This window comes from Triturus cristatus, chromosome 7 (genome assembly GCF_964204655.1).
Source record: "Triturus cristatus chromosome 7, aTriCri1.1, whole genome shotgun sequence".
Taxonomy (NCBI): domain Eukaryota; kingdom Metazoa; phylum Chordata; class Amphibia; order Caudata; family Salamandridae; genus Triturus; species Triturus cristatus.
In genome coordinates this window covers 828,688,039-828,713,869 of record NC_140590.1, presented here as the reverse complement: position 1 = coordinate 828,713,869, position 25,831 = coordinate 828,688,039, and the positions used below count along the sequence as shown (strand labels likewise).

The window sequence follows — 25,831 nt, the reverse complement described above, 5'->3', positions numbered from 1 at the left end:
TGAAGGGCCATAAGGACCATCATCCTCAGATTCCTGAAAATCCAACAGACGTGTAGAAAGCAATGGAGATATTTTTTAAAAGTCCTGTAGAAGAGATGTATCGCCTTTGAAATCACAAAGTCCTTTTCCCTCATCGACGGGATCATCAACATGGTCGTCGACAGTAGAACAGTCTGCGGCAGGAGACGTCCATAATAACGCAGGCGTTACATCGTAATGCCTTTACAATGCAACTTTCACAACGCAGGTGACATTACATCGCATGCCATTACAATGCATGTGGCATTACAACGCATGTGCCATTACAACAAATTGTGAGGTAAGTAATGGTTGCACTTACATAGTCAGAAATATAATTCAGAGCACAGCACCAAGGTAGTTTAAAACTGACTGTCAGTTTGATTTTAATTTCAATAATATACCAAGGAAAAACAGAGTGGATAGAGTAATATAGTCCACGTGTAAATACAAAGATAAGTTGGTTCTTGATAAGATGACACGTAGGTGGAAAGTAGAGGCAGACAGCCGACAAGTTTTTCGTCATGTAGATTATTTTCTCAAGGCTTCAATCATAACTGTTCTGTATGTCATAGGTATATTCAAGATAGGTTCCAATCCCTTTGTTGTATTGGAGAATTTGGATACACAAACTTCAACACTATCCTAATAATCCAAATCCAAGCGTCGTCCCTCTAATACGCGAGTACATACTTGTAAAAACTATGGTCTGAGGTACTCATTGTGATAGATGAGATTACAATCCTAAAAGCTCCATTACCGAAGTATGGTGTCCATTGTAGGTGCAGGGCAGCCTGTGTCTGTATTGCTCCAAGCTCCCCTTGGAAGAGTCCTATCGCAACGAGTTTCCAAACAAGAATTCTTTTTCGGGATTTTTTTCTTTTTTTAAAGTTTTTTAATTGTTAAACTTTTAAATTAATGATATATATTTTTTTTAAAGTAATGTGCAGAAAAATTCATGGAGATGTTGGGTAGGGGGTCATTTGATGTAATGGAAAAAAATATAATTTATAATTTAAAAATTCTTTAATAATTTTATCTTTAATTATTAAAAATAAAAATCTTTCAAAAGTTATTTAGGGTATTTATAAAAGTTAATAGAGCATAAATGTACAACATAAGTATGCATAATTAGAAATACAATCTGTAGAAGTAAAAATGTAATTAATACAAATGTATATTTTTCATAAATCAATAGACATTAATAGTATTGTAAATAATTGTATTGTATTTATTAGAAATACAAAACAGAATAAATAAATATGCAAACAAATTGTAAAACTATTTTATTAGTAGTATATTTTTCTAAATGAACAGATTTTTGTATGTATTGTGTGTTTTTTGTAGGTGTGCACAGTTTAGTTTACAGCTCAATTCTTTGCTGTTAAAATATGGTTCTGCCAAACTGTGCTCTTTTTGGTTAGTTTCACTCAGGTCATGAATTATTTCACTGTTTATGGATTAAAGGACTGCTCAAGGGTCTTGGTGAAAGGCTGGATTGTACGCAAGTCCAAGAGTTGAAAAAAGAAGACAACTGAAGGTAAGAAACCGGACTTTTTAAAATAATTAACATTTTTTTTTTTTAATGCCAATTTAATTAGGGGGATTCTTTGTCAAAACAGGCAAGTAAGGTGGTTTAGGACTTAGTGTAGATTAGAAATGTAGGATGTAAGCAATATTATCTAGGTAGTCTGAAGCCACCATCAATGTAAATTGCTGAATTGCACCCAATAGTCTCTCGGACATTTCTTTTGTTCTTTTAGAGATTCGTGGGTTCAGACTGCCAGTTAATGATTGTGCAGTTCTAATTTCTTCGAAACTTTGCTCCTTCTTCAAAATTTCCAAGAAATGATAAAAGTTAGGATGTGGTTTACTGATAAATTTGTTGAAGGAGTTGTGCCATCCCTCTATGCATTATTTGTTTTTACTCCTCCCTCTAAGCAGGCCGAGTAGCGGTTCCACCACTTCACATGGAAACGTGGTTTCCTCCTGCAGCTTGACCTGCTTAAACGGCCAATCCTTGTGTCTTCAAAGTAATTTAGAAGGGGTGCCAATTTGTCCTCATTTGCAGTAATGTAGTCAGATTCAGAAATAGATGTGTAGTATTCATCTACACTGTCAAGAGGAACAAAGCAAAGTGCAGTTAGTTTCTTCAATTCACATCGAAGTTTGCTATCTGATATATAATCCTCAACTAAGGATGTTTTTTGAATTTTTCGCCAATATGCCTGTGAAAAGAGAAAAACAATCCTTGAATTTGGGTATCTGTGTACATTTTGGTAAATGTGTTAATCATAGGTAATTCGAAGTCAATTAACACTTTTCAGGGACTTTTGTTCATGGTTTTAGCTTTTATCACTGACAAAAATTCAGTGTATGTTGAGGACTGTTTATTAGAGAGTAAACTGTACACTAAGGGCACTACTGTTTGATTAATGTAGGCATGAATAAGGTATATTTGGGTGAATGGATGAGGTGTGGATTTACATCCCATCCATCATCTAAATATCACTACTCTCCAACTTAACAAGATTATGGGGTGTGCTAAAGATTAGTATTCTTTTAAGAGGGTTTTTTGTTGTCATGCAAAAGAAAGGGTTCATTAGTAACGGTTACAAAAAGTTCAGGTGGAATGTTAATCTCAGAAAAGGTTTGGGGTGTTACTTGCCTGTTTTTTACGCTGAATAATTCTGCATAGGTTGGGGATTGCGGGCATACAATTTGCTACATGTGTTGGAATGTTTTGAGACACCTTCCTCAAAACTGAGCCACAGGGTTCCTTGGAGGTGGATGCCAGGGCTTTAATTTCATTTATATGATCTCTTACTTCTATCTCCATTGCAGAGGCAGAGTGGTTATGCTCGGTGGTCCTTTCAAAAGTGTCACCAAGAGTAACCGCTCTGCCTCTGCAATGGGATAAATAATAATGCACACACCTCCAATGACACATGGGCTCAATTAATCTCTCCTTACAATAAACGTAGCCACTGTGACTGAACAGTCTATTCCCGTGGCTTGATTGTATATATATGGCTCCTTTTCTTGCTGCCATTATCTGTAGAAACAAGAAAAAGAGAAAAGGATTGTTTTAGTGATTTTAAGGGTGGTTGTTTTAAAAACTAATTTGCCTGTAAGTGAATAGTTAGTACACATTGTTTATTTTACAGCTTTAACTTTTTGCAAAATTTGTACCAGGTCTTAATTGCATTGCTTTGATAATGTTTTGTTGTAATTGTTTCCTGCTTTTGTTCCTCGGATGAAAAAATTGTTAATTTTGGTTAGATTTTACAGAATGGTAAAGGCTAACGTTTTAAAGGTTTTTCTGTTGTCTTGCTCTAAAGGTCTGGTGTTTTTGCTGGTTTACTTGGGATTTTTGTTGCAGTTCTTCACTGTTTTGTTTGGTGTTTTGGATTCGTTGGTTCTGTAAAAAGTGGAGAAATGTTTATAGTTTATTATTTGTTTTTCAATTAGTCTGCAAATAAATTGATTAGTGATTTTGACGTTGAAAAAAAATAATTTTGCTGTTTATGAGACTGACATTTTTACTGCAAAGATACTTTTTAAAATAAATTGATTATGTACTTGAAACTTGCAACAAAAAAAGCATAATGTTTTTGAATATTTTTACATTGGCTTCTCCAGTGGTGATGGGCTTTTGAATTTGCTTGGATTGAGGAATGTGTTCCTCTAATCTTGCTGGTTTTTATGGTTTAATATGTTGAGAAATCAAAAGAAAATGAAAATGTTTGACTGTGTGCTTGACGAATAACCGAAACAAAAATAGTAAAGTTACTGTTAAAAATGTGTTTCTTTTACATTAAGTAGAATCAATTTGCCCCCACCACCACCCAGCACTTTCCCTGAGGCAAGCACAGGTCGGGGTAGGAATAGTACATTTGCCCCCACCATTATCCAACTCTTTCCCTCAGCCTGTTTCCTGAGTTAAAATCATGAAGTAGTTAAATTAGCAATATTTTAAATATAATTTTTATCTTAATAGTTTACTTACATTTGATTTTGTTAAGGTTTGGTTCTTTGTGCTTGGTACTGATTTATGCCCCAAATCTGTTAAATTCAAAAGTAAAATGTAATTTGATTTTTTATCTACCTTATGGGCTTTTTAAATTTACGTACATTTTTTTCACGTAATCACTCACTTTTTAATGTTAATATAATTTGTTGAATATCTGCTTTAACTTGCTGACTGGTTTTCAAAATGTGTAAATCCTGTGAACTAATGTAAAATTATATTGTGAGTATTTGTGATTTATGTGTTAATATTTTGATGCTGTTTTATTGTAAACGTACACTTACTTCGGTCTGTAGATGGCAGTTTTCAATTTGACAAACAGCAATATTCTCCTGCCACTCCTGCTGTGTGTGGCCACCTCAGAAGTCAGTTTACCACTGAGCACAAAATGGTGGTCGGCCTCTTTTACACGATTTTTTAGGGTACACAACAATTTAAAAGAAAATATGATTTGTAAACAGTATTTTCGTGCGTTTCACAAACTGACAGAATGTATATTTTTTTAGTCATGTCTAAAAATGTTCGTTTATACATTCCTTCTCGGAATGTCAGCCATTTTGTGTAGTTGCTGGCACAGGGAGTGTAATAAAAATAGTTGAAGGACTTACGTTTTATGTTCTTCGAAGAAGACTGTATGTGTAATCTCTTTTTGACTCTGAGGGTAGTCTTTTGTGTAAAATGTTTAAAATGTATGCTTCATTTTCCCTGTGTTTTTTAACATTTTTTTTTATAGATAGGTTTATTAATACTCAGGTATTTTAATGGAAAGGTACTTTAAAAAGCACTTGAGTATTAAAATTAATACCTGGGTATTAATAATCTCCTCCACCCCAAACCCCGATTTCCCTTGCATCCCGCCTCAGGGGATGGTTAGAAAAAAATACTAATTTATAAATAAAAATAAAATAGTATGTGTTGTAATGGTATGCGTGTAATATGTGGAAGTGAATTTCTTATGTAAAGGGGGTCATAAGTGTTAATTAATGTTTGTTGCTTTAAGGAATGTAGAGTGTAGAATTCTTACTAGGTCATTAGAGAATGTTTGGGTTTGACTGTATAACAGACTGGGGAACTGGAAGGAGGAGGTCGTGGGTCTTGTTGTGAATAAACTTCAACTTTCTTCAAAGAGATAATTCTTCTGATTTTATTGGATGAGCGTATGCTACAATTATTTGGCGACGATCTTAAATTTAGACCCACCGACTGTGAAGATTTAAACCTCGTAAAAAAGTGCCTATCGCTGAAAACTACGATTTTCAAGGAGCTAGGTGTTCGTGGATGTGTTTTGGGAACCTGCGTGTCTGATTGGAGACACTGAGCACTTCGTGGTGTTGTTTTTCAGCTGGGGAGCAGCATACGAGTCTGACTCTTTCTTGGTTTACACCGTGAAGAAGCGCATGGAAGTGACCAATGCAGTTTGGAGGCGTGCACTTTTAAGTGGGCAAGCTGCGTCGAGTGTGCAGTGACTCTGTGCGAGTCTTCACTTACGGTTTGCTCCGTGGTGGTATGGTGAGGGGTTGAAGGCCTCCAATGGTTGCACCATCAACGAGGGCAGCGGCATTCTTTGAAGCGGGCGCAGCGTTCCAGGCGGCCACACGCTCTTCGTTCTTCGTGAGCTGAGTGACGCATGCAATCTCTCTGGTGCACAGCGTGATGCGTCATCACGGTTATTGACGCTGCGTGCCTCCATCTTGGATGTGTTGTTGCCTAGCAACAAGTTAAAGCGACTGAGACACGGACATCATACACGGAAGGTGACTGTTTTTTCATTGTTTTTCTTCGCGCTTGCAGCCAAAACGATAAAAAGCATACAAAGTGAGGGGGAGAATTAAAAATTTCATTTTTTTTGTTCAAGAAGCATTAAAGTATGGCCAATAATAGTAATTCAAATGTCATGCAACCACCTCCTTTTTTGGAACTTCCGGGTAAACCTATTAAACCATGGCACAAATGGCTAAGAATTTTTGAGAATTATCTGGAAGCCATAGATGGTTTAAAATATTCACCAACTCGCAAAAAAGCCATTCTTTTTAATCTTTTGGGTAACGCTGGACAAGAAGTCTATGATAATTTACCTGTGGTTCCAGCACCTCCGCGAGATGACTCTTGGGATGTTTACAAGGAAGCACTGGCACGTATGGGAAGGCAGTACGTGGATGAACCGTCGGTAATGGTGGAAAGACACACATTTTTTAAACGCAAACAATCTGCGGATGAATCTATTGAGGATTATTTGGCTGTTTTGCGTGTATTAGCATCTAAATGTGTTTTTGGGAATTATCTAGACACTGCCTTATGTGATCAATTAGTTTTTAACTGCTTTAACAAAAAGATTCAAGAACGCATCTTAACGTGTAAGAATCCATCTTTAGATGAGGTCATGGATATAGCAAGAAGTATTGAGCGTTCTGTGGTATCATCAAAAATTTTATCTGAGTCTAGTATTAGTGTGTCCTCTGACATCGCTAAAGTTTCTGCTGTGGAGGTCACACCTGTTAGTAATGAGGCTAACATACATTTGGTTACACATAAGGGTAATGTGAGAAGGAATGTGGACAAGAGAGTGAGTGGAGCATGCTACAGATGTGGGTCGAGATTCCATTTAGGGAATTTTCAAAATTGTCCAGCTCAAGGCAAGAGATGCAATAATTGCAAGAAAATTGGACATATCTATAATGTGTGTCATGCTAGTAAAACAAGAGTCAAGGTTAGTCAACTTGACGTTGAGAATGACATATTGGCGGAAGCCATTAATAATGTATCGGTAGGGGAGGAGCCTAGCGCGCAACCAAGATGGCCGCGTAGGCTTGTGGCTCCCGAGGGCCTCCGCAACCTGCCACGTCTATCCTGTCATAATCCTGATTTTTTCTATGGGCTTTTGTTTATGATCTTGCACTAAGGTGCCACTCGTTTTCCAAATCGAAATTGGACTCCGGGAACGTGTTTTTTGGCGATCTGAAGTTTGCGGCCTTCTCCGGCCTTGGTGCCGAACTCGGATTGGTGAGGTGCCCGGCTGCGAATTGAACAGCGGCATGCCAGGCTGGGCCTGCCCCGGACCCCGTGCTTTCACTTTCGAGTTGAGCTACCGAGACCGATGCGTGGGACATTGGGAGAGCTGCGCAGAGTACGGAGTGCAAGGCCTAGTCTTGATCTGTAAACGGACCTCTTGCAGTTAGCGGCCCGGATCTCCTGGCCTTCCTCCGGGTGCTGGCGGGTGCTGACCTTGCTGATCGCTGACGATGACGACGAGAGTGGACGGCGACAAACTGAAACCCAAATCTACCCGGAGGGGAGCCTATTCCCAGGCCAACAATATGGACCGCTATGCACAGCCAAAGGGATCCCCTAGTGGATCGCGTAAATCGCCTGAGCCGCCCAAGGAGGCCTCGGGCGCATCATCCGAATTGACCCTGCTGGATGTCGTGGGGGCCATTGAGGAGATGAAGGTGACTGTGAACCAGCAATTGGATACTCTGGCTAACAAATTGGACTCGGTGCTGATTGATGTCACCTTGGTCAGAGCGGACCTGTCGAAAACCAATGACCGGGTCGACTCATTGACCCAAGCAGCGTCGAGCCTAACGGTAGATGTGGCCGCCTTGCAGACGACGGTGCGGAGGTTGCAGCTCGCCAGTGACCTGACCGAGCGTCGCCTTGAGGACTCCGAAGGCAGGGCCAGACGGAACAACGTCCGCATTATCGGCGTGCCCGAACGGACGGAGGAGTCTGCTGTGGATCTTTTTGTGGAGGATCTAGTGGTGACTCATCTAGCACCCAAAGGGCTGAGCAAGTTCTTCGCTGTGGAACGGGCCCACAGGATCCCGGGGGGCGCGCCCAAGGTCATTTTCAGGATAGAGATGCGATCCTGCAGGCGTCGAGGGTGGCTGGGCCATTACGATTTGAGAACTCTAATGTTAGCTTTTACCCAGACTTTACACAAGCGGTTCAAAAGCAACGGATGGGATTCTCGGCCATCAAACGGCGCTTGAGAGCCATGGAGTTCAAGTATGCGATGCTGTTCCCGGCTAGGCTGCGGGTCGAGTTGGATGGTCGCTCCCACTTCTTCGACCGGCCGGAGGCGGTGGGAGAGTGGCTGGATGCCCTGCCCAAGAGTCGGGATCGGGAGGGTCGGATGGCGGAGAGCGGAGAGGGTTTGACGGAGTAGGAATGGAACTGTGATCCTGGTGATGGACTGTATTGGTAACGTTTTGCACCTGTGGCTGCACTGGACTCCAGTTTGTAACGCTTTGCCCCGTGGTATTTGGAGGTTGCGGGGGGCTTGCTGGGGCCCTTTCCTCCTTCTGGGGTTTTTTCTTGTCCTTTCTTCATATTGGGGCGACAGGCACACTGCATGTTGGGGGGGCTGTTCGGGCTCACGCAGGGGTGCAGGGAGGGGGGAGTTTTGATGGGGTTGATGGGGGGGTTGGGGTTTGTTTGTTTGTTTCACAAGGCGGAGTAATATTTTTTGCTGTGCTATTATGACTGTGCTCCCCGGGAGGGGGATATTTTGTGCTGGGAGGGATGGGGGGTAGGGGACTGAGACTTCTTTCCTGGAATGTGAATGGGCTGGGGGACAGGATAAAGCGGGGGGTAGTCCTGCAGTTCTTGAAACGTATTTCGCCTGATATTGTGTTCTTGCAGGAAACGCACCTCATAGGGAACTCTTTTCATGCCATGAACAGACGAGGATATCGCCTCCTGGCCCATTCTGGTTTCACCTGTGGCTCGAGGGGAGTGAGCATCTTAGTCAGGACCTCTCTCCCGCTGGTGGTAGATGAGGTGCTCCACGACGACAGAGGGCGCTACACTGCGCTGGTGGGGAGGTGGGAGGGTAGCTTGATTTCGCTGGTCGCGGTCTACGTGCCGCCGGGCCTGCAGACGGCCACCTACGCTGATTTGGGGCGCCTGCTGCTTAGGCTCCCGGGGGGGTGTTGGTACTGGGGGGGGGACTTTAATGCGGTGGTTTCCGGTGTTGAGGATCGATACCCCCCTAGGGACCTCTCTCGGGTCCAGAACTGGCTGGGGGGCTTTCTGGATACCCTAGGACTGATAGATTGCTGGCGGTTGAAACACCCTGGACACGCGCAATATACCTTCCACTCCGGGGCCCACGGTAGTCTTTCGAGGCTTGACTATATGCTAGTGCCTGCGGCCCAGGCAGGGATGATGGGAGAGGTGCAACACTTGGCGCGAGGTATATCTGATCACTCCCCCCTTTTGCTGCACCTAGATATCGCCCTGGGGGCGGAGGGGAGGGTGGCTCCGATCAACCCCTGGTACCTCCGGAACCCCACGATTCGTGCAGACCTGGTTAAGTCTTTGGAACACTATTTTAATGATAACGTGGGGTCGGTGTCTTCTGCCGTCTCCCTTTGGGAGGCCTTTAAGACGGTGCTCCGGGGCCAGGCCCTATCTCTCATTTCCCACACCAAAAAATGCGAGGCGCAGGAGGTTGTTCGGCTAGAAAATGAGATCACCGAGTTGGAGAGTGATTTGGAGCAAGGTGTTACGGATGACAGATTGCATGTGCTGGAGCTTAAGCAGGCCGACTATAAGGCGCTGGTTACTGAATCTGCTAGGAGTATGAGCAGGGAGCAACAGGGGCGATTGTACGATATGGGTGATAAGGCAGGGAAGTTGATTGCCTGGTTGGATAAGAAGGAGAGAGCGAGTCGAGTGGTGCCGGAGATTGAGAGGGTGGATGGTGTGCGTGTGACGGACCCCGGTGACATTGTTGATTGCTTTGCGGAGTATTTTCACGGGGTCTACTCTCCGGTCTCAGAGCGGTCGGAGGAAGACTCTCGACTGCTGCTCCGAGATATTACTCTGCCTTCCCTATCTGATGAGGATAAAGTATTGATGGATGCGGCCCTATCGCCAGATGAGATTGCTTAGGCCATTCGCTCCATTGCCTCGGGTAAGGCCATGGGTCCTAATGGACTTCCCATCGAATTGTATAAGCTGCGCCCAGATGCGATTGCCCCGTATCTCCGGGACATGTTCCTTGAGGCTCAGGCGGCGGGCTCCCTCCCTTCTGACCAACGTCTTGCTACTATTGTTGTTATCCACAAGGAAGGGAAGCCGCGGGATCGGTGTACTTCTTACAGGCCTATCTCTTTGTTAAACGCGGAGCCCAAAATCCTCGCCAAGGTCCTGGCCAATCGTCTGATCCGGGTTGTGGGCGACCTGATTCATCAGGATCAATCCGGTTTTATACCCCATCGCAATACCGCTTTGAACCTGCGGCGACTGCATGGCGTCCTTGCTCGCGCCCCATTCATTCGTGAGCCGGCCATCTTGGCGTCCTTGGACGCTACCATGGCGTTCGACACCTTGGAATGGCCATACATCTGGGCGGCGTTGGCGAAGTTTGGGTTTGGCCCGGGGTTTATCGGTTGGGTGAAATTGCTTTATGACAACCCACTGGCACAGGTAGTGGTCAACGGACGGGTGTCGGCTCCCTTTGTTTTGGGTAGGGGCACCCGACAGGGATGTCCACTGTCGCCTCTTCTCTTTGCGCTTTGCTTGGAGCCCCTTGCGGAATGGTTGCGGTGGCACCCCTCGATACGTGGCCTTAGATGGACGCCGGAATACGAGGATCGTGTTTCCCTATATGCGGACGATATCCTCTTGTATCTTGCATCTCCGCGTAAATCGCTCATTGTATTGGTGGATGTGTTGAGCTCCTTTGGTCGCAACTCCGGATTGGTAATTAACTGGGCTAAGTCTTGTGTATACGTTCTCTCCGGGGAGGCCCCCCACCTTCCGCGGGGTGCCCTATCCAGATTGCGGAGTCGGGGTTCACGTATTTGGGTATCTTTATAACCCTGGATCCGGTGGCCCGGTATGAACGGAATCTTCTCCCCCCCCCATCAGCGCCTACGGGCGGATGTGGCGGGTTGGCGGCGGCTGCCGCTCTCGCCGCTCGGCCGGGCAGCATTGTTCAAAATGAAGTCGCTACCACGCTTTTTGTACGCCCTGCAGAACACTATGGACGTAGTGCCGGCCCGTTATTTTCGGGAGGTGGAGTGTCTCCAGCGTCGATTGTTTTGGGATGGGCGGCCGCGGATTGCTCTTGCTAAACTGACCCTACCGTGGTATGACGGGGGGGTCGCCCTCCCTGACATTAAGCGATATTACTGGGCCTCCCAGTTGGCTGCCGTCAATCACGGGATGTATGGCCCTGCTTTGAACCCGGCTTTTGAGATGGACAAATTGCTACTGCCAGGCGGAGACTATAATCGAGCACTATACTCGGGGTCCCTTGATGCGCGGTTGACGGGCCCGACGCGGGTCGCGGTGCAGGTGTGGCATGCAGCAAATGCAGCGATGGGGTGGAGGGATCGATTGACTCGGGCTACGCCATTGTACGCGTCCCAGCGTTTGGGTTGTCTGTATACTACGAAAGGCTTCGAGAAGTGGGATACGATTGGTATCAGCACGGTAGGGGATCTCTGGACGAAAGGGAAATTTAAGACGTTCGACATGCTGAAAACGGAATACCAGTTGAATGATAGGGAATACTATCGGTATGTTCAAGTTCATCATGCCTTGTGTTCCGTGTTTTCAGACGTGGCGGCTATTCCGGAGCATTCCCCGTTGGAAGACAGAGTATTGGACGGCTATGTGCCGGATAGCACCATATCGTTGATTTATAAAAAGCTTATCAATGATCGAATGGGTTTGCTGGCCTCATTGCGGGAGACATGGATTGCAGACGGTATAGAACTGGACGACGAGGATTGGGTGTCAGCGGTGGCCTCCCCGAAAGAGGTGGCTATCCCGGGCCGATTGCGGTTCGTCCAGCTTAAGATACTGCATAGAGTGTACGTCACGGGGCCTGGCCTGATGCGTATGGCGTCTTCGGTGGATGGTTTGTGTAAGCGAGGCTGTGGGCTACTGGGGACTTTTCTCCATATCTTGTGGGAGTGTCCGGAGGGGACTCGGTTTTGGTGCAGAGTGCATGCGTTGTTAGAAGAAGTCACGCATGTTGCCTTGTTGCCGGAGGCACGTAGATGCTTGCTGAATGTCTGGGAGCCGACTGATTACAATGCGACGCAGACGCAATGGGTCACTCTAGGCTATATGATAGCGAAGTGTGACATCGCACAATTGTGGGGCTCCCAGAGGCCGCCAACGGTCTCCGAGTGGAAGGAACACATGGACTGGTGTATGTTTAGAGAGAAAACGGTGTATGTGGCGAGAGGCAAGCCTGGGAAGTGGATTAAGGTGTGGGGTCCCTGGAACTCCTATCGTGGAGGTATTTGCGCCCCACCCCAGACGCGTGAGATGGATGCCGCTCTGTCTCCCTAGCCCCCGCATTCCTGTATGCTCCTGCGACATGCGACTTTGTCGCTTCTGCCTTGCCCCCCTCCCCCCACCTCTGTCTACCCGGGTTGGTTTACTCCCTCGATACGAGGAGCACATGTTTCTGCCATTAACCTCCTCTGCCTTGTGAGTTTGATGTTTGCTGTTTTTCAAAAATATGAAACCTTTCCTGTTTGTTTAGGGACTGCGGCTGTAGCTGACTGCGATAATTAGCACTTTAGTAACTCTTTTGCTGCTTCATTGATGTGCATGTTAAGTCGTGCCTAGGTTTACACTGCGTTTAGCGGCCGGCCTGTTGGTTGTAGGCCCATACTTGTATCTTTTCGAAATTGTAATAAAGGTTTTTAAAAAAAAGAAAGAAAAAAAAAAAATAATGTATCGGTGTCATCACTAGAAATTAGTGCATTAGGTGAATGTGAAAAAAGATGTAAGGGTCCTATATGTGAGGTTAAAATTGGAGTAATTGACCTAAATGTGATGGCGGATTCTGGATCTTCAATTACAATTTTAGCGGAGAACACATTTCATAAATTTTGGTCTGAAAAATTACTGAAATCTACAACAATTAATCCCAAAGCTTTTGGGGAGTATGACATAATCATGAGAGGATACTTTGAGGATAGTGTTTTGTTTAAGGGGAGGAACATTTTTACTAAAATTTATGTAGCTGTTAACGGACGGGATATTCTAGGTTGGCAGGATCAAGCTAAGTTGGGCATTATGTTACGACCAGGTCATGAGGAGCCAGTCACTTTAGGTGAGATGCCCATTTTAGCGATCCAGGAAACAAACATATGTGACAATTTCACTAGGATGCTACAAAATAAATTTCCCCAAGTGTTTTCTAGCAAGATAGGAGTTATTAAAAATTTTGAACATAATATTGTACTCAAGAGCAATGCGGTTCCAGTAATTCAAAAAGTAAGACCTGTTCCTTTGTCAGCCAGGGATGATCTTAAGAAATTACTTAATGATATGTGTACTCAAGGCATTATTAAACGTGTAGAATCATCTGAATGGGTTTCTGCGGCAGTTGTCGCATGAAAAGGTAACGGTGATATACGCCTGTGTGCTGATCTAAGAGTTCTTAATAGAAATATCCTTGTCGATTGTCATCCCCTTCCACGTATTCATGAAATGCTTGCAAGTTTAGGTGGTAGTAAATATTTTTCTACAATTGATTTACGTTCTGCGTACCATCAGATTCCATTGGCTAAAAATTCACAACATTTGACTACGTTTGTGACACCTTTTGGTGTATATATGTACAGGCGCATGCCATTTGGCTTGGCATCTGCTGCCAGCGTTTTTCAACGATTGATGGATCAAATGTTTGGAGATCTTGGGGGTGTACAAACTTTTCAAGATGATATTTTAGTTCACACGGAAAGCCTAGATGAACACATTGTACTTTTAGAAGAGGTCTTAGGTAAATTGGGTGCGTGGGGTATGACAGTAAATTTTGAGAAATGTAAATTTTTAGCACAACAGGTTAATTATTTAGGACACAACATTTTGGGTGAGGGTATCAGACCCAAAGAATCTTTGCTAAAAGGTATACATGAAGCGGCAGTTCCTGGTGACAAAGATTCCCTTAGGGCGTTTTTAGGCCTGAGTGAATACTACGCACGTTTTGTGCAAGGTTATGCAGTAATTGTGCAACCTTTAAGGAATCTCTTGAAAAAAATGAGAAGTTCATATGGTCCAAGGATTGTCAGGAGGCGTTTGAAGCTGTTAAAAAATTAATCATTTCTGCTTCTGCAATTAAGCCATTTATGTATGGGGCGAAGTGCATAATTACAGTTGATGCCAGTGGGAAAGGTTTAGGGGCAGTTCTCAGTCAATGATTGATGGTCAGGAATGTACCATTGCATTTGCCTCACGTACTTTGAATGTGGCTGAGAAAAACTATAGTACGATCGAAAGGGAAGCATTAGCGTGTTCTTGGGCCTCTGAAAAATTTAAAATGTACATTTGGGGGAACAAATTTGAATTGCATACGGATCATAAACCCTTAATATACATGTTGGGAGATAGTTGCTCGAATAAAGCTTCATCTAGGCTGATTAGATTGTTGGCCAGGTTACAGGAATTCAACTTTTGACATAAAATACATTCCCGGTGGGAAAAATGTTAGAGCGGACTGTTTATCACGCCTACCTGTTGAATGTGATGATGTTGTGGATGTCAAGGATAAAAAATGGGAGGGATTGGAGTACGTGTTTACTATTGGAGATATAAATGAACAATTTCTGATTTCTGAGAAAGAATGGGTTGAGAATTATGACAAAGATGAGTATGACTAAAGTGAAGAAGTTTTTAATTGATGGTTGGCCCAATGAAAGATCTATGTCAATGGAATTGAGATGTTTTCATCAGGTTGCTTCAGAAATGTCGATTGTTAATGGTATCTTGGTTCGACAAGATTTGTTTGTCCCTCCTAGTGTTTTACGTCCGAAAATTATTGCTTTGGCACATGAAGGACATTTAGGTATTTCGGCAACATCAAAGAAAATTAAACAAATCTATTGGTGGCCAGGTATTGATGGGCAGGTTAGGAGATTTGTTGATTCTTGCACGGAATGCTTGTGTTCAGACAAGCATTGGAAAACCTCTACAGTTCCTTTATGTCCGGTTACTTGGCCCAACAATGCTTGGGAAAAAATTGGGTTCGATTTTTCGGGCCCTATTAACATGGTGGGTTGTGATAAAAGGTTTTTGATTGTAGCTATTGATTATTTTTCAAAATGGTTGTACTTTTCGTTTGTTAAGTCTGCTGATTCTGCGTCTGTCATAACATTTTTGAAACATCTGTTTTATATAGAAGGGAGAGTTAAGGAGATTGTGACGGATAATGGCTCCCATTTTATTTCTGAGTTGTTCACCAGTTTTTTGGATAAAAATGATGTGAAACACATAAGGGTACCTTTATATAGTCCCTCTTCCAATGGCTTAGTTGAAAGGGCAAATAGATTAATTAAGGAAGGTGTTCAAACGGCAATTGCCAATAACCTTGATGTCAAAGATTACTTACAGTTCAAGGTGTGGAATTATAATATTACACCACAGAGTACAACAGATGTGGCTCCTTTTATTTTGTTAAGAGGAAGGAAACCAATTACTGCCATTAGCCCAAATTGGTTGTTGGATAAAGTGTAACGTTATCAAAAAGTAGACTTACAGAGTCTCAGAGAACATGTCCGTGAAAAACAAAATTGTTATAAAAAATACTATGATTCCAGGATGCATGTTAAGGAAGGAACTTTGTGTGTGGGAGATTGGGTCCTTATCAAAAAACCGTATAGGGTTAGTAAGGGGCAGTCAAAATTCTCTGAGCCTGTAAAAGTTGTAAGTATGAATAGGACAGCAGTTCTATTGCAAGATAGGGGGTGGTGGAATTGCAATGCTTTAGTCAAAATTACTCCTAAACAAGCTGGCATCATTTATGAAAGGGTGAAGGCATATGGTAGTAAAGTAAGACAGGATTGGTTTGACTTAGATGCCCATACATGTGCAGGCCGCAGTAGGGATGTACATGATAGTTTGGATCAAGGAGATGGTATGGGGGGCAGTGACAATATAGTTGTTTCTTCTCCGCCATCTAGTTTCCAGTCTACAGGTGCTGGAGATGCTTCAGTCAGGAGTAGTTCTAGAATAAGATCTGCACCTATTCATTCAAGGGACTTTGTATATTATTAATGATTTGTAAATATGTATATCTCCTCTGTTTGATTTTCCATTTTCAATTTTTAGAGTCAATGTATTTTGTTTGCATTTTTATTATATTTATATATATATTTTGTGTAATTGTTTTAACTTCTCATTTGATTTATGGAAAGGGGGATGTGTAATATGTGGAAGTGAATTTCTTATGTAAAGGGGGTCATAAGTGTTAATTAATGTTTGTTGCTTTAAGGAATGTAGAGTGTAGAATTCTTACTAGGTCATTAGAGAATGTTTGGGTTTGACTGTATAACAGACTGGGGAACTGGAAGGAGGAGGTCGTGGGTCTTGTTGTGAATAAAAGAGATAATTCTTCTGATTTTATTGGATGAGCGTTTGCTACAATGCGTAGTAATAGTATGTATTGTAATGGAATGCCTAGTAATGGTAGTTTTAATGTATCTGAATGTACATGCATTGTAATGGTATGTGTTGGAACAACATGCAATGTAAGAGTATTTGCGTTGTAAAAACTGCGAAGTAAAAGCATGCGTTGTAATAGTATGCATTGTAACGTCATATATATTCGTCTGCAGCAGTTGGAGAGACTCGCCGACGGTGAGGTGTCAGGCTAGACCATCGACGGCAAAGCCCTTACCAATGTAAATGGTCTTACAACAGTCGACGGCAGTGACACCACCACTTCCGTCTTCGACGACGAAGTCGCGGCCATCGACGAGACCATTGACGGAGCACCTGATTTGTGTGGAAACAGAGGCCGTAGATGGTGATTTCTTCATTTACGAGCGGATTTTCACAGCTGAAGAATCCCTGAAGGGAGTATGAGGCTCTGATGGTGGAGCAGAGCCAGCCCTTTGGTGAGAGGAAGAGGGACCAGGCAGATCTCTTTCAACCCTCTTTTCTCCAGGCCTTTCTTTGCTTTGAGATCTAGATTTTTTAGGATCTCTATGCGAAGAGGAAAATCCTTCCTCCTTTCTTTTCTAGGAGGTGGTATGGGGCTTCTCCTTACCTTCAGAGTCAGAGTCCTTAGCAGCCTTTTTTCTTTGCAGCCAGGGAAGCAGCCTACCCTCACAGTCCTTGAGGATATTTGTGGAAAAAGTACGACAGTAATTGCATTCTCTGGGCTTGTGTTCAGGATACAGCAATAAAGCCACTCTTTATGCGGGTTCTCAGACTACTGTCTGGGTTTTCCACAAGTCTTGCTGGGCCTAAACAACCCTTTCTTTAGACTCTGCCATAATGAAGAAAAATAGGTACACACACTCCTGGACTGTACCTCAGAAGAAAAGATGAAGAGAAGAAATGAACTGTAAGCTAGAAGTACAAAAGGGCAACAGTAGAAACACTGTGACTGAGCAGAGCTCAGTGAGAGTCCCAAGCACATATCATGCGGTAAGAAATCTGAGGTACGGTGGCCCTGCAGGGGATGGAAACTCTGGTTTAGACTCTGATTTGCTGAAGTTTGGATGTTTTAAAACAATAATACATTGCTAAAGGCTATTGAATTTCTATGGCAACTGAATGTTAAGCTTTAGTACAGCTATTTTACTGTTACAGTGGGACTCCACCATGTCGCAGGGGAAGATTAAAGCATGTGAATCTATAAAAGATACAATACTGGAGAAACTGAGCTTCAGGCGCCGAGGGGCATGGCAGACCTAGTGTTCCAAGGTCACACTATACAAATTTTTCAAAACCTCTCCGCCATAACCTTGAAGAAGAGACGCAACTTTAAACTTATAACTGAAAACATGCGCTCTCAAAATATCAAATACCAGTGGGCTCACCCCTTTGGACTGCTCTTTGCTTGGAATGGTAGACAGCGCATGGTCAGCTTTCACAGATCCTTTCTTGGCCTTCTGGGTGACCGTGAGGAGGGGGGCGCCCTCACCTCTTCCTCCACGCATCCGGACCCATGGCGGCCCAAATGGTGTACAGTCCACAAGTGGGGCTGCCCCACCACACTAAGCCCACTCAGACCGCGGAGACGGTGAAAGCGGATATCAATGCACAACTCCAGAAAATGAAGTCAGAGCAGGCGCACTCCTCGGCAGACAATGAGTGATCACGCACTTGTGCCTGGCTCCTTGAATGTTGCTGTTTGGCCAGCTCTTTGGCTCTGCGAACTGCAGCCAGCCCAGCAGGGCCCAGGGCACGGATCTCAAACTGTTATTGCTCACTGCCTGTTGTCTCTTATTTGCTTTTCTCCCTTCACAAGATTGACTATTTAACCATACTGGCTGCTTGCTTTGCCATAGGCTACCCCTCCCACTCCTACAGACACTCCATTGAGGGTTACTCCTCCTCTGGGTCCAGTTTCTGCTTTCCGACCCCTAATGAAGTGGCTTGCATGGTTGGGACCTGTTGGCCCTTTTCCTTCTTTCCCGAGCACTTGTGTGCCCCTCCTGTCACTTCGAGGTAGCTTTCCTGCAGTGGCACACGTGTTTCACTTTGGAAGGGGCCTTTCCCTCCAGCCTCAGCTCGAGCTGCTACTTCCCGCACACAGACAGGCTCTGAGTCTCTTGATCCCTTCTCATGACCACCACACATGACTTCAAACTGTTCTCCCTCGTCTGCGGGCTTAACTCCCCTTACAAGCGGCAACAGGTATGGCGCTACCTCATGCAACATGACCCTGACATTATTTTCTTACAAGAGACCCACCTCCTCTATGCCGACTGCCATCGTATGTCCCACCCCAAATACCCGCACCAACACTGGGCGTACACTACCACGAAGACTCTTGGAGTCACCATATTAAGCAAATGGGGCACTTGTGCTAAAGTTCTTAAGCGAACTAGGAATCCCCCAAAAAATAATTCACACTCTCACGATAGAGAGGTGGAGGGACACCCTGACAAATCTCAACCTCTACGCGCCCAATCAAGCAAAAGACGCATATATACGCCACACTCTGTCTGACCAACTGGGGGTGGTGAGGGGGAGACATAGTAATGGGGGCGACTTTAACTTGGTTTGGGACCCCCTGCGTGACAGAAACACACCCCATGTCCAGGGCATGGCGCAATGTCTGGGACACTCCAGAAAGAATTCCGTGACGCAGGCTTAGTAGATGCCTGGAGGTACCTCCACCCAGACTCAAAGGACTTTTCCTTCTACTCCCACATGTACTTTCCTACGCCTGCATCAACTAAATCCCTACTGCCTGCCCATTTCCATATCCGACCATCCTCACGTGGAGCTTACATGGACACCTCGTGTGACGCGCTTCCACGTGTTAACACAATGGCGCCTCTTCCCCCAACTCCAAGGGGACCCTGTTGACACGGTGGCGACACATGACGCCATCACAGAGTACTTCACGATTAACAGTTGCCAGATACTCCCCCGCACGTCCTATGGGATGGCTTCAAGGCCACCATACATGGCGTATTGACCCCCATCTCCATAACTAGGACTAGAGAAGCGCACTTGCTCGAAGCCAAGCTCATAGAATACATCACTGCCGTGATAAACAACACCCCATCCTACGAGCCAAGTGGCAACTTGCCGTCCTGAGGCGACAGCTCCGGTCCCACCCAGTCAATAAAGCAGATTGCTCCCTCCTTGTCCTCAAGCAAAAATATTAAGAAAGTGGGGACAAAGTCGGCCCCTTCTTGCGCGCAGGCTAAGTCACCAACGCGCGAGGTCCCACATAGCTAAGCTCCAGAAGGCCAGTTCTGGGTGGGCGATTCAGGAGGCGGATAAGCAAGAAGCCTTCTAGGATTACTATCGCACCCTATACGCCTCAGGGGGAGAAGACCCAACCTAGATAGCGGACTACCCCCACAGCTGGTATCAACAAGTAAAGAGCGAGGATTATACGGAACATGTCCTTTTTCCCCTCAGCAATCAGTTTCAACAATAAGGACAAGCCCTGCCAAAGTCAATTGCATCCAAAGGCAATCATGTTAAAAAAAAAATAGGTTTTTAAGAAGAACCCTCACCCACCAACCTAGTTGGAGGCATGCTTCATTATTGGGTTCCCACCTAGGGTGCCGAGTGCATCCTAGGAGTGCTTTGACGCCTGATTACAGTGGAGTAAAAGACAGTGAAAAAAGTGAATTTTAAAATTGTCTCAAGGATCCCTCCAAACTAAGAGGACTTTCAATAGCGGGATCCTGGGGCAAGGTTAAAAACTAAAAGCGGATGTTAGGAGATATAATTGATCTGAAACATTCATTGGCTGGTCTAAACGTTTCAGCCAATATCGAATAGATTCCAAGGCTTTCTTCAGTACCTTTTATAGCATGAAATTGCTGTCCGGACTTGGTGGGGTGGTTATATTTTGACAAACTGATATTCTTAATATCTTCAAATGCATTTTCCTGCTGGTGCCTTTTAGGTATTCATGCACAGCCGGGCTTCTACAGTATGCAATCAATCAATCATTCAATCAGGATTTATAAAGCACAGCCTAATCACCAATAAGTTATCCAGGCGCTTACAGGAGGCCTATTTGAACAGCCAGATCTTGAGGGCCATTCCGAATTCCGGAAGTGAGGTGATGGTCCAGAGTTGCATGGGGAGACTGTTTGAGGTCTTTGCTGTGCTGTGGGAGAAGGAGCATCCTCCACTTCTGCTTCAGTAAATGCGGGGAATATGGGGAAGTGAGAGGGAGGGGGAGCGTCGTCTTTTCGCTGGATGGTTGAAGTTCAGGCAGTGGTTGATGTAGGCGGGTCCTTGGTTGTGTAGAGCCTTGTGTGCATGGGTCAGCAGCTTGAATTTACAATTCTACTGTACAGGGAGCCAGAGAAGTTTCCTGAGGTGGGGTGTGATGTGGGTTTGTCGGGGAAGGCTGAGGAGGAGTCTGGTTGCGGCGTTCTGTGTTGTCTGAAGTCTCTGTAGGAGGCGTGCGGTGATTTCTATATAGAGGGCATTGCGGCAGTCCAGTCAGCTGGTGAGAAGAGCCGTAGTCCAGTCGGCTGGTATACTGGTCATAACTGCTGAAAGAGGCAAGCCATTTTGCACAGAGGACTACCTGCCATTGTGGTATTGTAGTGAAGAAAGGGTTTTGCCTGCACACATTGCTATGTCAGCATAAGCGTTTTAGATGTTAACGCCATCTTGCCACTTTGCTGCTTTTGCACACAACACTACAGGTAGCTGTTGTTATAAGTAAAACTGCTTGCTTTTTCTTCACATTAGAACGGTCTGTTTTTCACATCCCTAGACTTGCACAGCGACCTTAGTCTGAACACTGTGTGCAGAAACCGTCAAGGTCAAATGACAATGTATGCTGTTGAATTCAGGTTGATCGGCCCACGCTCTAGACACAACAAGCACACCGCTGCAAATATCTGAAACTCGGGTGCCTTTAATATTGCATTGCATGCATGATGCTGGCACTCTTGGAGAAAACCTTTCCAGACACAGAGAGCAGTGCTGATCCTGTGATGTGATTCACCTAAGCTGATCTTGGAGGTATGGGGTTCCCCATTCAAACCTAGAGACCTTCTATTATTATTATAAAACTAGCTTATTAGCCAGGGGAGGGTGGTACACAAGGTATTATAGGACCTGTTTCCACTATCATTATAATATGATTTCTCCCTTTGTTTTTTTATGGAATTGTAACAATGCTGATGGTTTTATTTCTAATCATTTGTTTGCTTATGTTAGCCAAAGTACTGCATCTTAGAGCACGTAGTTAAAAATAAAAATGTTTAAACTTTTCTGTGTCTTTGGTTACTCACGTTGTGGACTAATATGAGAATAACAACGAAAAGGTGTTCTTGATTCCCACCATTCCTGAGAGTATTCTAAGTCGCTTGTTTTGGGTTGTCTAATCATTGGTAGCTTCGCTATAGTACGGAGAACGAATGAGACACTGATGCTTGTCGGATAGGGGTTCTGGGTACTGAGGTGAGTTTTTTGGTACACCACAATTCACTGAGGTCCTGGTTTCCTGCGCATAGTTCTGTGCATGAGCAGAATCCCCACAACAGTATACTCACATGTACAAAACTATTGATTAATTGCAAGTGTAAATATGCACTTGCGCCTTTCCGCACTGCTTTAAATGTTGAAATTATGCTGTTTTTACAAATTAATGCCAAATAAACTGTGAACCACTTTTGGGACATTACACGCAAAACTGAAACTTCATCATATCTCAATATATCATATTTCACCATTGTTTGCGGATTCCACTCCGCTGAAGTTTTATCTTTATATGAAACTAAACACAATTAACCGTGACAATTTGTACAGTCTTGTAGACCTATGTCTGCAATTTACACATTGCATCAACAGGTATCTCTCTTGAAATATTCCCTTTTCTTTTTGTGGAAAGGGGCAAGTGCATATTTACACTTGCAATTAATCAATAGTTTTACAGAAGAGACAGGCCACCGCATTCCTGACCAGCACGCTAAACAGATTAAGAAAGACACAGCAGTTTTGATTACTATTCAAATACCCAAACAGGAGTGAGCATCATAACATTCATTACATTTGATATTCGCATGTACCCCTTGACTGCCCTTAAGTGATAAATGGCATGTGGGATATATACCTAGAGATCAATGACTGAACAGAGGCACCATGTGTGCTGATGACCACTCAGTATGACGAAGCACGCACTCTGTTGCTAAATTTGACAAAATCGCTCTCCTAAAGATGGGTTCTCTTCTACCATGCCAAGTCTGTCGGCAGTTCTTTCTTTTCATGTTATTACAGTTTCATGGGCAATAGTGATTTATTATTTCTTCTACCTTCCATCATGGGAGGGGCTGAAAGACTAGGGTCAGAATGTGCATGTTATCAAGAGAAAATACAATGAAGAAACTGGTTATGACCCTCTTTGATGAATTGTTCTTCAAGAATAGCTTTAGCCAGGATAACAAAACCCTAGCTGGTGAAAGTCTTTTTTGGAGAGAAATACATTTCCTCTGGTGCGCTTTCTGTTTTGCTATTTTGTTTTTTAAAAGGCGGCGCACCCCAGAATTCTATGAAGTTTCGAGGGTTTTCTTTTCTTTTCTCCTCTCCAGTAACCCTTTTTTTGGGCTCCTTTTTTGCTTCTTTACCCCCACACCAGTCCATGATGACGCTGCTTCACATCCTTCTGATTTTTTTCTAATGTGTACAACTAAATGCATCAATCCATTTATGCTATTCCTATTCCCTTTTCCCAATCTCTTCTATTCTTACCTGTGCCAAGCTTACCTTTCTTCCTTGCTGTTGTTTTCCTTACTCAATGTCTGCAGTCAGTAGACATAGAAGAAAGACTGCCGATGGTTATTTTTTGTGGTTTTAATTTGCAGTCTACCTTTTAAAAAAAAAACATACTCTTTGTGGGATTCCTCTAAAATTATGTTTTGCCTGTCTGATTGTGTCAGGATGTACGTCTTCATTTTGGAAATTCTTAACTTTTAGAAGATCTTTGTAAGTATCTCAACAAGATTGGTAGCAACATGTGGCTATTCCTCGTTCAGCAGTTACAAGTGCACACGATTTGATGGATCAGATAGCCATTCTGCATCTGCCCTGTTTCCCCCTTCGCCGGCATAGTATGGGATTTACTGTAACCAGCCCAAGTTTGACCAAAGTACTCTGATCATGCCTTAATGGTGCTCCACATCTCAACTTATAATGGGGATTTACCCTACATTTCCACGTCCGCTCAGTCATCATCTAGATATGGTTAAGCTACCCGTGCTAACAAAGAGACACACCAGATGCCCTACCTATATTTGTGTACACCATCATGAAATAACCCTCATTTGTAATAGGGAAAACACAGCTGCCTTAAATTCCCTCCCTTCAGAGCTAGCAGCACTTATTAAAAGCTCTCAATCTCCTCTTCTCAAGTCAACAATACAGACCTTACCCCCCTTGCCAGTCAAGCAGCTGTTCAATCTCACATGAAGAATCACTGTTAAACAGTCTCACATCTACTATGATAGGCTCTTAACACAGCTAGACACACAACCTACCTATCTGTATGTAACCATCAGAAGTTCGCCGGTATTTGGGGGGTGTTGAGCGTCCTTCCTGCAGAGCTTCTTTATCAGACTGAAGGCTCTGTGAAAGGAATCAAAACATATTTTAGACCACTCACTATAAGTGGAAGTAGGTAGAGCTGTAAGAGAGTAAGATACTATTTCTACCAGCCTCTACTTCATAGCACAGCATTAGAGGTGTTCTGCCTACAAGATGTCTGTATCCTACTAAATTAGGATGAAAAGAAATGGATCGGTACAAGATGAGGTCAGAGTAAGAGAACACACACAAGAGGCAGTGACAGAAAGAAGATGCTAACTAACGCAGGAACTGTAAACTTTAGGTAATATTTTTTCCTTTTAGAACATTCACCTTATGCTGATGAAAACGCAATTTTTGGGCATTGAGTTAATTTGGCTCCATCTAGTGCAAGGGCATCAAGGCTTATGCCATACATTGCCTTACCTCACGTTAAGGAAGAACACATTCAGACCCCATGGAAAGAGGAGAAAGAAACACACAAATTAAACAGAGGGAAAGACAAAAGGATGATTTATAAATAGAAAACAGGTGTATTCATTATTAGTAAATGTTATACTTTAAATGTTACACTGAATGTGAGATGTGAGTGTATTGTAACTGCTTATCGTTGTAAAACACGAATAAAGAGATATTTAAAAAATAAACAATTAGAAAATATGGTAGCTTTATGAAAGAGACCAAGAAGAGCAGAAAGCCAAAAACACTGAGTGAGATAGGAATGTGTGCGTTCTTACGCCCATAAGATAACTGACCCTTTAATGGCTTAATGTCGAGGGAAGCTTTACACAATAAAACATAAAAATGCTATACAGGTAAAAAAAAAATCATTCTGTTATGAAAACCTGCACTGAATCATTAAGGTGCCAGGCTGAACCTGCTGCCCTAAAGGCACAGATTTAGCAATTGACCCTCAGTTCATCTTGTGGCTTTGTTGAGAAAAATACGATTCTGTTAATGTCGTCCATCTTCAGCTCCAGATCACAACTCTTGTTTTACAGGGAAAGAAGGGCAAACCATGAATTCAGTGAACATTTCTATGAGTGGAAATGAAAAGGTTATGTGATTTTGCTTGTTAATCTAAAGTCTGTATGTTATGTTATATTATATGTATTTTATATAACGCAAAATCACCTTCAGGCCTCTAAGCGCTTTTTAGAGAGAGTGACCGGAATCACAGACGGCAATCGGCAAGGCAACAGAATTACACTGTGACCAACGTCTCCCTAAATAGGAGCGTTTTAAGTTGTTTCCTAAATGTAAAGAGGACAGATTCCCTACGAAGGTGTTCAGGTAAATTGTTCCAAATTTGTGGAAGCATGACATAGAACGCTCTACCCCCTTTGGATTTGATGATATATCGGGAAGGACTAAACGGCAGGCCTCAGATGATTGCAGCGTCCGGCCAGGAGCATAATCCTCCAGGCGTTGTTTTATGTACACTGGTGCTTGGCCATAAATTGCTTTGTGGGAAACACAGAGGCCTTTAAATTGAGCTCTCTGCCTGATTGGAAGCTAGTGCAATTTGTGTAGAAGAGGGGTAGCCCGAGTCCTTCTGGGAAGTCTAAAAATGAGCCTGGCAGCGTCATTCTGCACTACCTGCAGTCTCTTAATATGTTTCTGGGGGAGTCCAATGTAAAGGGCATTCCCATAATCCAGCCTTGAGATGACAGTAGCAGGTACAATTGCCTGTAATGAGGCAGTTGACAGAAGGGGGGCAAGTTTCCGCAGCTGCCTCATCAACCCTATACAAGTTCCCACCACCGTGGTGACCTGGCTGGACATGGA

General features: G+C 43.7%; 1 protein-coding gene across 3 annotated transcripts in view; it reads right to left on the bottom strand.

The window, feature by feature from the left end:
* Positions 1 to 25,831, bottom strand: part of MGAT4B (alpha-1,3-mannosyl-glycoprotein 4-beta-N-acetylglucosaminyltransferase B) — a 1,507,233-nt gene that overhangs the window by 140,399 nt on the left and 1,341,003 nt on the right. The window contains exons 13-14 of one of the 3 annotated variants that reach the window (XR_014966618.1): positions 23,998 to 24,085; positions 23,228 to 23,330 (exon numbers count right to left, since the gene is read on the bottom strand). Coding sequence is in view for 2 of the 3 variants with exons in the window: in XM_085617757.1 (XP_085473883.1) it covers positions 23,256 to 23,326; positions 23,998 to 24,085 (159 nt within the window). In the remaining variant the exon portion in view is untranslated. The remainder of the gene's footprint in view (positions 1 to 23,227; positions 23,331 to 23,997; positions 24,086 to 25,831) is intronic. The other 2 variants (XM_085617757.1, XM_085617756.1) reach the window with 2 other exon arrangements.